At 34.7% G+C, this 11922-nt stretch overlaps 3 protein-coding genes across 4 annotated transcripts; all 3 read left to right on the plus strand.

Annotated features, from left to right (window-relative positions):
- The first annotated feature begins 1019 nt into the window (after positions 1-1019).
- Positions 1020-3318, plus strand: LOC118062494 (uncharacterized). Its single transcript, XM_035076268.2, has one exon. It carries the CDS (start codon positions 1119-1121, stop codon positions 3276-3278), a length of 2160 nt encoding a protein of 719 aa, XP_034932159.1. The 5' UTR covers positions 1020-1118; the 3' UTR covers positions 3279-3318.
- Positions 3319-5971: 2653 nt separating this feature from the next.
- On the plus strand, positions 5972-7481 carry LOC118062489 (uncharacterized). Its single transcript, XM_035076264.2, has 4 exons — positions 5972-6116; positions 6204-6409; positions 6657-6882; positions 6966-7481. The coding sequence occupies exons 1-4, from the start codon at positions 6035-6037 to the stop codon at positions 7079-7081; spliced, it is 630 nt and encodes a 209-aa protein (XP_034932155.1). The 5' UTR covers positions 5972-6034; the 3' UTR covers positions 7082-7481.
- A 448-nt stretch (positions 7482-7929) lies between these two features.
- LOC118062498 (protein trichome birefringence-like 4) lies at positions 7930-10863 on the plus strand. Of its 2 annotated transcripts, none has more exons than XM_035076273.1 (5): positions 7930-8763; positions 8872-9064; positions 9616-9809; positions 9956-10114; positions 10270-10863. In XM_035076273.1, exons 1-5 carry the CDS (start codon positions 8234-8236, stop codon positions 10604-10606), a joined length of 1413 nt encoding a protein of 470 aa, XP_034932164.1. In that variant the 5' UTR covers positions 7930-8233; the 3' UTR covers positions 10607-10863. The 2 variants fall into 2 exon arrangements, with proteins under 2 accessions (XP_034932164.1, XP_034932165.1); XM_035076274.2 differs by having other exon boundaries at positions 10238-10445.
- The last annotated feature ends 1059 nt before the right edge of the window (positions 10864-11922 follow it).

Below are 11922 nucleotides of genomic sequence, written 5' to 3' on the forward strand. Positions count from 1 at the left end.
TAACCATGATCGCGGTTGCAAGAATGTATAATAAGGTGCCTTGATGAATTTGTGTTTTTTTATTTTTTTATAACATGGTTGTTTTTTGTGTTTTGAAAATTGTTTATTTGAAATTATTTTTTTTAGTAATTTTAGACTGTTTTGACATTTATATATTAAAAATAAATTAAAAAATATATTTTAATAAATTTTCAAACAAAAAATATTTTTAAATAATATTTGTTTTTGCGGGCAAATAATATTTTTGAAATTGTTTTCTATTTTAGATATATATATATATATATATTGATTATTTAGATTTTGATATAAAAAAAAATTAACACCAAGCATTATTTTAATACATGACAGCTCCCCCGAATAAGTAAAGAGCACATTGCTTCATCAATAGAGATCTCTATTTTTAATTTTTTTTGGAATAATCCATATTATTTATTTTCTCAACAAGCTAGCTATTTCATTTAAAATTATAATAATTATATATATGTTTCAAATTTTAAATGATTACAACCTTAAGGAGTATAGCCCAACTGATAAGATTTTAGATTTGCTCATAAAATTATCAGTTCGAATCCAAAAAACCTCAGAGCCATTGCAGATTTATATTATTGTTAATTTCAGGATCTGCGAAATTAATCGAGATATGTACAAATTAACCCGGACATTCATGTTAATAAAATAAAAATAAAAATAATTACATGATAATTCTGCTTTCTTATCACGTATTTAGTATGTTCGTATTTGATCAACTTTCAAAAGTTTAGAAATTGGAAATATTCTATCCTTTTACTTTGGGTAATGTTTTCTGATATTTCTGAAATATCTAAACGGACATTAATGCAATCAAAACCTCAAAAATAAAAATGGACTCGCAGTCTCGCACCAAATCTAGAGATGGTAAATTAAAATTAACACATGGTCACGTTTCACTTTCCATAACACAATGATAGGCTTGTTGCCGACATGTCACTCATTCATTAGAGAGAACACCCAGTCGTTTATGAAAACCGTCTAGTCGTCGTTATGTATAATCGAAAGATGAAACGACGAGTCACTTTCACTCTGGCTATGAAATTCGTATAAGCAAAACTCCATTGGGTTCCAGCTTCAGCAGAAAGGACATGAGAGGGCTTTCTTTAGCTTCTAGGGCATCATCACCTGCACTCAATACCCTCTCTAAATCTCAAAAATCATCCAATCAGCCAAAACTAACCACACAAAAGAACCCCTCAAAGTCCAAAACTGATCGATTTCAAAGGCAAACCAACCACACTGAAGCTTCTTTAACAGGTAATAATAGTCTTTCTTCACTAAACTCTCAACTTACAAAACCCAACTTAGTATCAGTCCCAAAAGGTCATGTTTCACATAACAGAAATACCAGGTCAATTGATCGTCATTATATTTCTAGGATTCTGTCAAGAAATGACTGGTATTTACTGCTAAACCACGAGTTTAAGGCAAAGAGGATTAATTTGAATCCTCAGTTTGTAGTTAGTGTTTTGCAAAATCAAGAAAACCCAATATACCCTTTGAGATTTTATATCTGGGTTTCGAATGTTGACCCGTTATTTATTAGGAATCAGGCTGTTAAGGGTGTTTTAGCTAATGCGTTTTATCGAAAAGGTCCTGTTGTATTGTCTGTTGATTTGCTTAAAGATATTAGAAACTCAGGTTTTCGAGTTGACGAAGATTTGCTTTGCGTTTTGATTGGTAGTTGGGGAAGGTTAGGATTGGCAAAGTATTGTGAAGAAATATTTGGACAAATATCTTTTTTGGGTATTACTCCTAGTACAAGGTTGTATAATGCTGTTATTGATGCATTGGTGAAATCAAACTCTCTTGACCTTGCCTATTTGAAGTTTCAACAGATGTCAGCGGATAATTGTAAACCTGACAGGTTTACTTATAACATGCTTATTCATGGAGTTTGTAAAATTGGTGTGGTGGATGAGGCACTTCGGTTGGTTAAGCAGATGGAAGGTTTTGGATATTCAGCTAATGTTTATACATACACTAACTTAATATATGGGTTTTGCAATGCAAAGAGGGTTGATGAAGCATTCAGGGTTTTTGAAACAATGAAGCTTCGAAATGTCAATCCTAATGAAGCCACTATCAGATCATTGGTTCATGGGGTGTTTCGATGTGTGGCTCCACGTGAGGCGTTTGAACTAGTGATAGATTTTATTGAAAAGGAGCCTGTTTTGGGGAGATTGGCTTGTGATACTTTACTCTGTTGCCTGTCAGAGAAGTGTATGCCAAGAGAGGCAGGTGCATTATTGAGGAAACTTGGGGGGAGAGGTTATTTGCCTGACAGTTCGACATTTAACATCACAATGACTGGTTTGTTAAAGGGTTTGGATGTCAATGAGACATGTGAGATATTGGATAAATTTATTGCGCGGGGTGCGAAGTTGGGGTTTAGCTTTTATCTTGCATTAATTGAAACTTTGTATAAGGCAGGAAGAGGTATGGAGGTAGATCGGTATTTGAATCAAATGGTCAAGGACAGACTTGTGTCTGATGTCTTTTCACATAACATGGTAATTGATTGCTTCTGCAAAGCCAATGTGATGAACAAGGCAGTAGTGGTTTTCAAAATGATGCAAGATAGAGGTGTTTCTCCCAACCTTGTTACTTTCAATACCCTTATTAGTGGCCACTGCAAAGATGGAGAGGTGCATAAAGCACGTGAACTGTTGCAGATGCTTTTAGAACTTGGATTGAAGCCAGATATTTTCACTTTTAGTTCAATAATTGACGGTCTTTGTCGAGCACAACAGTTTGATGATGCTTTAGGTTGTTTCAGTGAAATGGTGGAATGGGGTGTCTCTCCTAATGCTGTCACGTACAATATATTGATTCGTTCTCTGTGTCTTATAGGAGATGTTGGTAGATCAATGAAACTCTTAAAAGACATGCGAAAGGATGGAATAAGCCCTGATATTTTCTCCTTCAATGCTCTCATTCAAAGTTTTTGTAGGATGGGAAAAGTTGAGAAAGCAGAGAAGATGTTTGTTTCCATGTCTACCTTGGGCTTGATTCCCGACAACTATACTTATGGTGCTCTTGTTAAGGCATTGTTTGAATCAGGGAGATGTGATGAAGCTAAGAAGATGTTTTTTTCAATGGAAGTGAATGGCTGTGTTCCTGATTCCTTCACATGCAATTTGATTTCAGAAAATCTGGTTAAGCAAGGCGATTTTGAAGAGCTTCAAAATATAGCAAAAATATGTTCTGAGAGAGGAATTTCGCTAAAATCCATTCCTGCAGTATAGGATTCTGCTGCTCTTGGTTCATAAGTTAGGGCTGATTTGCTTAAGTTAAGAGTCAGCCATAAAGCAGCCGGCTGGTTTTTGGTTGTGGCATTTGGAATCATGTATATTGAAGAATTGTATAGAAGATCTCCATTCTGCTCCCATCAGATTGTTTCATATTTTCTGGCAGAAAAATCACGTTGATTCCGGTGTAAGACGCCATGTTGAGCTGGTGGATTTCTATCTTCTGTAGAAATAACTTTTGGGCTTGGCAATTTGTACCGCTCAACTTTCTTGCATTCCGTTTGTGTCGTGCATGGAGCCGGACGGCATCGCTGGTCATCAAGCTTACCATATGTTGTGGGGAATCTCTTTACTGCAAAGTGAAGCAGAGCCTCATTCAACGTCTGCCTCGACAGCTACACAGGATACACTGCTATGTTTTTTTTGCCTTGTTACCTTGAGAGAAATCTAGAATCTGTTTGTTTTATATTTTTCAGAGAAATAAAAATGTTATTCTCTATTTTTTGGTGCGAATGAAATATTAAAAAATAAATCAATAAATTTCTTTTTCAATAAACCCTTGAATTGTTAATTTAGATGAAAAAATTCTAACCTGAGAAAAATAATTTTTTTTCTTGGCATTATTAACCCTCAAGATGTTTTCCGGATATCCATATTATAATAATAATAATAATAATAATATATAACTATTTTATCATAACCTTCTATAACCATCAAAACCACCATTAAATGATCATCATTTTATTATCAATATACCTATTATTTTTTTATAATTTCTTCATAACTACAGCACCTTGCCATCACAACAACATTTAACAACTGTTATTTTTTATCATTATAAAAATATATTAAAATAATATATTTTTTATTTTTTAAAAAATATTTTTTATATTAGCTAGTTAAAATAATTTAAATATACTAAAAACATATTAATTTTATCATTTGTATGACAAAGTTTATAGTATTAGAGTTTCTCGAGTTCTAATAATTACAGTTCCTAAATTATAGAGATAGAAACTAAAATTTTTAAGTCTAAGATTATAGCCTTTAATTGTAAAAAAAATTATATAGAAAAATCTATTATATTTTGAAAGTTATTTATTGTTTAGATTCTTCATTGAAAAATAGCTTATAGGGTTGTTTAAATACAAGTAAAATATTTTAATTAGTAAAATCTTAATGAAATAGGAAGTTATAATCTAACCAAAAAAAAAAGGAAAATAAAAGGTATTTTCATAAGAAAAATATTTTTCATAAAATAAACAAACTCCTAATTTGTAACAACTTTTATTCTTGTCATATTTCGACTTTGGGGCTTCACCTAGTCTAGGTTCAAGTTATTGAATTGTCAAATTAATCTACATATTGTTGAATTAATCATGATTAATATCAAAATAGTATTTTTTTAGATAAATATTAAAAAACAAAATTTTTAAAGTTTACTTATCCCCCGGGTTTAGTTGAGTCAATTAAATTATGAATTTATTTGTCAAGTTATCAAAATTTGATCAGATTAATATTAGAAACAACTAAAAATAAAACTTCAATTAACAAATAGTTCGAGTTTCATAACCATGATAGTTTAATGTATCATGATTTACGAGTTTTACCTTTAGGATCCCGAGGAGAAAACAAAAATGTACCGCTACCTTTTCCATGATGTATGTATTTTCTCTTTTGGCCGGCACATTTTCGAAGTTAGCGCAGGCATAACTTGGTTCGCGTGGTTTCTGAACATTAATTTAACAATTCGTTACCTAGAAGTAAAGCTGAAACGTTTAAGCCAGGGTTCCAAATGATTCAATTGGGATTATCTGAATTCTCGAAGACCTTGCTTTAACAAGCCACCTGTCCTAAATTAATAGCATGCTTATGCTCAGGCTATGCATTCCTCGAGCCAACAGGCGATGAAGACATGAAGTAACTATGCTGAATCTCCTCGTTAGTGAAGTTGAGAAGTAACCTTGACTTGTCGTGGAAGTATCTAACCAGAAAGTATTTTTAGGTTTGAATCAGAGAAACTCTAGGCAAGTTGAAGTTAGGTGACTTGCACCCCAACTGCTCTCTTCTCCTTTAGTCCTCTGATCCGTTCAGCCAGATTTATGCCCAAAATAGAGGCCAAACCACTTGCTGACACTTTATTTCAAATAAATTCACCAACCTACACTATTATTATCACTACCATTTCTATATATCATTACTTGTCATGAAGATTCTCCAGCTTATGAAATGTTCCCCAAGTTTCTTGCATGAATTCTTAAAGATTAATTTAGATCATTCGGTTTGTGGGTCATTGGCAAAAGATGAAAGAGTATTTGGAAATGCGAGCTAACTCATATTTGGAAATGCAAGTCTAAAAAAATCAATTTTTTTTTAAAAATTAAATTTTTTTAATGTTTTCAATCGTTTTGTTGCACTGGTCTCAAAAATAATTTTTAAAATATAAAAAAAATTATTTTAATAAATTTCGTCATAAAAAACACTTTAAAAAAATAATAACATAATTACACTTTCAAATAACCCTAGAAAGTTACACGGATCATATAATCTCAAATTTAGAAATAAAAAAAAATTAACTGGGAGTGTGTCATAGTATTATATTAGGCTACATTAGTCAAAGTAGGAATTGAATTGCACCAGCAGCAAACAACTAACCACGACATGTTCTAGGTTAATGGCACTCCTTTGGTATATAATTAGCCCCATCCCGTCCCCTTTTCTTCTATAAGCTGTGTTGTCTACCATCTTCAATCATGGCACAATATGCAATCACATTTAGACTCTGGGTTTTATCTGCAGTTCTTGTTGGGGTCTTTATATTCTGCTGCAACCTAGGTATCTAACAGATAACAAACAGATAGTCCTGAGAAATTAGTGATTTTAATTCAGGAGCATTAACTTCAATTTGCTGATCCTTCACAGGGAAGGCAGATGAAGGTGAATATGTGCCTCAAACAGGCACAGGAATTATAGGTGGTGTGCCTCAAACAGGCACTGGCACTACTGGTGGGGTGCCTCAAACAGGCACTGGAACTACTGGTGGTGTGCCTCAAACAGGCACAGGCATCGTAGATGCGGATCCCACTGAAATTGTTGCCAAAGCGTTGCTTTGTTTCAGCGATAATTATGTAAGTTGGATCTTGGTTTTATCCACTTCATGGTAGGGTGCATGCAGTTGAGCCGGTTGTTTGTCGATCTGATTCGATATTGCCTATTAAGTTTATAGTTTTCTTTACTTTCCTCTACTGACGCGTTAAGTGCTTCGTTTCTGGGAGCTGCCTCTAGTGTGGCCTTCGCTCGTTTCCCCGTTAGCGCAAAAAAAAACAGTATCTTACGAATTGCTTTGGCCTTTTGATGATTTCTTCCATGTCTCAGGTATACAGTAGCTGCGAAGTAGCCTATAGATTGACGGAGACAGGTAAGCTTAACGTGCCTCCTGAAGACGCTAATTCCTACTGCAGTGGACCATGCCTTGTGGAGACACATTTGGTGCTCAGCTGCATTGAAAACATCATGAAACATTTTGTTTTCTATAATAAAGCCACCATAGAGGATGTCAGAGACACAATCAAGGCCGGATGTGGCTACGGTCCCGAGAGAGGTATTTTACTGGTTTATGAAGTTGTGTTATCTTTCTCTGGTTTCCTCCACAGGGTCATAATCTGATATTGGTGTCACCCCAAGGTAATTTTGACGTGTCCGAGCACCTTCAACTTGAAGAAAACAATGCATTCAAGACTGCAAACCAGATTCTGCTCGGAGTTGGCTTCATGTTCGGCGGGCATGCTTTATTGCTTTGATATCTGTGATGGTGGCGTCTGCTATCTGTGATTGGAGATTTATTGCTTTCAGTTGAGATGGTCTAAGAGATCCAGGAGACAGGATCGTTATTTTCGCTAGCTTTATGTAATAAAGAGCTGTTGAAGTTAACGCCCACCTTTTGTCCTGATACATATAAATAAGAAAGACAGTAAAACGTGCAGTCAGATGTGATAAGTAACAGGATTTTGCTTCTTCGCATTCAGCTCTGTGATAGATACCCGCAGCATTGACTGTTCTGTATGCATTAACAATTGAGATAACCGATGCCTAGAAAGATAAAAATCTCCCATGTTGATCCTCAAAATTAGAGATTCTAAATCATATTAGAAATACCCGGACCGTTATGATTTTATTTAAGATAGTGTTTTTTTTATTGTGGCAGTGTTAATTTTTAATTTTTTTTATTTAAAAATATATTAAAATAATTTTTTTTTATTTTTTAAAATTTATTTTGAATATTAACAATAAAATGAAAAACATATTAAAAATAATAACTCAAAAAAAAAAATAATTTTTTTTTGAAAAGAGCATGTTTTACTACAAAAATAAACACTATCTTAGTGTGTTTGGAATTTTAGTGGTGATTTTTTTCAATCATATTAGTTTTTTATTTAACAATATATTAAAATAATTTTTTATATATTTTTTTTTTTAATATTAATATTATTAAAAAAACTAAAAAAATATTAAATTAAAACTAAAACATGAAAGTAGAAACAGAAGCAAAACATCATCTAAATTAGTGGTTTGATTTTTTTTTTCCCTTAAAATTGTTAGTTATTTTTCCTTATAAAGAAAAGTAAACCGTTGATTCTAAAATAAGTTGTTCAAATTCACTTCCAATTACATCATAGAGCACAATCCACACTGCAGTTGTTTATAGTTGTATTTTAGTTTCTTTTTAAATTAATTTTATTTGAATGAGCTTTTCATATAATCATAAAAAGCATAAAATTGGATATAAAGAGCAGCCCCAACGAGCCCCTTAGAAAAAGTAAAAACTACCCTTCCCGCCAAATCTTTTTTCTGTTACACACAATCGGTAAAAATGCACAGAAACAACTAAAATCAACCATGATATAAACAAACCGGACGGGGACTCCCTTCAACTCTTTCTCGTTAACACTTCCATGGCACCTTTCAAGAACCTTTTCACCACTTCCATTAACATCTCAAGAACCCTATCTTTCCCTTTACCAAGATCAAGAACCCACCGTTCAGCCATTGCCCTTCTCCTTCTTTCGTTATTCTTCTTCTCCTCTACATCACTAACCAACCAATTGCCGTCTTTTTTAACTGCATCTTCTCTTGCCTCTAGCATTCTTTTTGCAGCAAACTATATTTCTCCATTCTCTTCAATCACATCTTCAAGAACATGTTTAGTCTCTGACTCAACCGATAACTGCACACTCTCTTCTGTTACTGCAATGGAGCGAACTCGCATGAATCCAAGAAAAGAAGAAGAAATTGATGATGTTATTGCAGGCCTTAGTTCTTGCGATATATTTAATGGAAATTGGGTTCTTGATGATTCTGATCCTATTTACCAACCTGGGTCTTGCCCTTTTTTAGATGATGCCTTCAACTGTTTCAATAACGGAAGGCCTGACCTGGACTATCTTCGATATCGATGGAAACCTCATGGATGCCACATTCCAAGGTCTGAAGACAGATTCCCTTGGTTTCTTTTAATTTTCACATGAGTTATGCTTTTTTGTATGTGAGGATTCTTTCTCCGTTATTATTGTGGGTTTGTTGGATTGTGCAGGTTTGATGGGAGACAGATGTTGCGAATGTTGAGAGGGAAGAGAATGGTGTTTGTGGGGGACTCGTTGAATAGGAATATGTGGCAATCTTTGGTATGTGCATTGAGAGAATCAGTGGAGAATAAGAGCAGAATCTTTGAAATTGAGGGTCCGCGAGAGTTCAAGACTAGAGGGTTCTACTCTTTCAACTTCGTAGTGAGTTAAAGAAAATCTAGTTTTGTTAATTCTATCTGTTAATTACCGTTGGTTGTACTGCTATCATTCATGTCCCTTCAGCCCTGTTAGGTTCTCCATGCATTGCTCAAAATGGCTCCTGTAATTAATTCATCCATTTCTGATTGCCAGAGACCTCCTCTATGCTCGATCTCTTTTGTTAGTGATTAAGGGAACACATCTGAATAATGGGGTTTTTCAATAGCACACAGTAATCAGTTCATTACAGAATCTCCTAGTAAGCAAATGTATCTCCAAGTGTTCATTATAACTGGAAATGTCAGCACACTTCAATGGAACCATGTCCAAATCTGCATGTTCTGGTGGGTTAATTTAAGATGCAAAGCCTGCAATATTGCAACTGCAAAACCATGGGCTTATACTCACCAATACTCTTTACTCTGTTTTACAATCATCCAACCACAAATCCCTCCTACTGTGTTTTTCGACTTCTATAAAATGCTGTAGAAAGTCGAAAGAAGTTTTAAAGTTGCAGAGTTCAAACATCTGACTGTGCTCTTCCTATGATGCAGGATCATAATTGCTCGATAGACTTTGTAAAATCGCCATTCCTTGTTCAAGAATGGCGAAGCTCAGACAGGCGTGGAAATCGAAGAGAAAGACTCAGGCTTGACATGATCCAAACCCCTTCTTTCAATTACCATGATGCTGATATAATCATCTTCAACACCGGTCACTGGTGGACGCACCAGAAAACATACAAAGGGTAAGCTCTACATTAATTTCAAGATTTCGCATGATTTATAAGCAAATTCCTAACCCTAAACCTCTATATTCATCGTCATAGTCAACATTTTATTACCTTTACCATTGAAAATTAATATGCTAATATCTTGTCATTTTATATTCCAGCAAAAATTACTTCCAAGAAGGCAGGAAAGTCTATAACAGGCTAGAAGTAAATGAAGCTTATAAGAAAGCTTTATGGACATGGGCAAAATGGGTTGATTCTAACATCAACGGAAGCCATACCAGGGTCTTCTTCGGTGGATACTCAGCTTCTCACTTCAGGTAAACAAGAAAATACAACTGCTAATTATTCCTGCTACCCCCCTTGGTTTCACAAATCTTGTACATTAGTTGATCAAGTGATCTTACATGGTAACACTGCTAATTCTGATTTTTCCATATCAGGCTTATCGAATTTTCTTTTTGTGGCATGCCAGGAAAGGGAAATGGGATTCAGGCGGGCATTGTCATGAAGAGAGGCAGCCTGTAACAAACGACACTCTACTTAAACCATATCCATTGATGATGAAGATTCTCGAATCTGTTATATCAGAGATGAAGACGCCAGTTTTTTACCTCAACATTACCAGAATGACAGGGTACAGAAAAGATGGGCATCCTTCGGTTTACCGGACACCTAATGTCCACCAGAGAATTCCTGGGATTATCCAAGATTGCAGCCACTGGTGTCTTCCCGGTGTTCCAGACTCCTGGAATGAGCTTTTCTACGCCACTTACCTTTTATCACATCATGATTTGTCAAGCAACAACTAGACCGACACGTGTGGTAGTTCATGTTGTCCAACTGATAAATAGTTTAAAAATTCAAATGTCTTACACAATCTTGTAGCAGTTAAACTGTGACCCTTGTAGATTTTTAATATAGAGAGAGGATGAAATGCGAAAGAAAGCTTGAAATCTTTCACGATTTCTTGCAAAAGCAAGGCATTTGCATAATCCCAATTCACCAAACAAAAAAAAAAATACCGTTTTAGTGTGGTCGCCTTTAGAGTGTGTTCACTGTCCGGCTAGAAGCCCACCAAATGGAAGGCATTGGTCTGGGATAATAATCGACTGTCCTTTCCATCCTGCCCTATAGGCATTGAAGAATTAAATCCTACCATTTATTGCATATCATTTTCAGTTATCATAAGGAGCAACGCATTAAAAGTTCCAAGGGTTTTTAACCTTCGCTCTCAAAGTATTTGATAAGAAAAATGATTGTGCACGATCTCTAAACAATCGAGTACCACGTAGGTTCGAGAAGGAAACTTGTATGTTTGCTTGTGCTTGATTTGAGGGAGCCTGAGAGTGCGTGGGTTAATAATCTATGAGTTTGCAAGGTACAAAACGCTGGTTACTAACATCACGGCCATGGCGAGGCAGTCCCCTGAGAATTTGGGTCATCTGTGTCATGAAGATTGGCATGGGGAATGTTTTATGACCTGCCATGCTGCAAGTTGCATGGCCTCATGGTTTCACACTTGTCATCATTCCTTGTATTATGCATTCTACCGTTGCTTTGATGAACAGCAATAAGTTCGACTTTCAAATATAGCATTAAATTATAGGAGAAAATATATCTTATGGGAGCGTTCTCTGGTACATCACTATAAATTGATATTCTGCTGATCTTTTTAATGTCATTTGGACGCTTTAATTTTCATTATAATTAATTTAATGATAATTAATGTGATTGATTAATTTACCCATCCACTACTCTTTGTATATTGTGAAGGATTTTTATCTTTTACATGTACAAGTCCATAACAAATCTTTTGAATCAAAGATGAAGAATTATTTGGTTACTAAGACGACTATATTTCTGGTTTTTCCTTTTTATTTTTTTGATCGTCATATCTCTTTCCAAAAACAATTTAGTCCACCATGCTCTAAAAAGCTATTGCAATGAGTTCCCTAAATGTCAAATTTTATATTTTATTTTATTCAGTGGATTTTTTTACGAGTATTTAGTAGGGTATGCACTATGCAGTGGTTTGCAATGAAGCCATGTTAGCTGGTTTGTTTTTTCTTATCCATAAATGCTTCAACATCTCTTGGGTTTTCTCAAGGATTAGCGAGTACCCGCT

The sequence above is a fragment of the Populus alba genome, chromosome 8 (assembly GCF_005239225.2).
Source record: "Populus alba chromosome 8, ASM523922v2, whole genome shotgun sequence".
Lineage (NCBI taxonomy): Eukaryota > Viridiplantae > Streptophyta > Magnoliopsida > Malpighiales > Salicaceae > Populus > Populus alba.

Coding starts and splice junctions, on each gene's coding strand:
- LOC118062494 (XM_035076268.2), top strand. CDS start 1,119: ATGAGAGGGCTTTCTTTAGCTTCTAGGGCATCATCACCTGCACTCAAT.
- LOC118062489 (XM_035076264.2), top strand. CDS start 6,035: ATGGCACAATATGCAATCACATTTAGACTCTGGGTTTTATCTGCAGTT. Junction 6,117..6,203: donor TATATTCTGCTGCAACCTAG/GTATCTAACAGA, acceptor GATCCTTCACAG/GGAAGGCAGATGAAGGTGAA. Junction 6,410..6,656: donor TTTGTTTCAGCGATAATTAT/GTAAGTTGGATC, acceptor TCCATGTCTCAG/GTATACAGTAGCTGCGAAGT.
- LOC118062498 (XM_035076273.1), top strand. CDS start 8,234: ATGGCACCTTTCAAGAACCTTTTCACCACTTCCATTAACATCTCAAGA. Junction 9,065..9,615: donor TCTACTCTTTCAACTTCGTA/GTGAGTTAAAGA, acceptor CCTATGATGCAG/GATCATAATTGCTCGATAGA. Junction 10,115..10,269: donor TACTCAGCTTCTCACTTCAG/GTAAACAAGAAA, acceptor GTGGCATGCCAG/GAAAGGGAAATGGGATTCAG.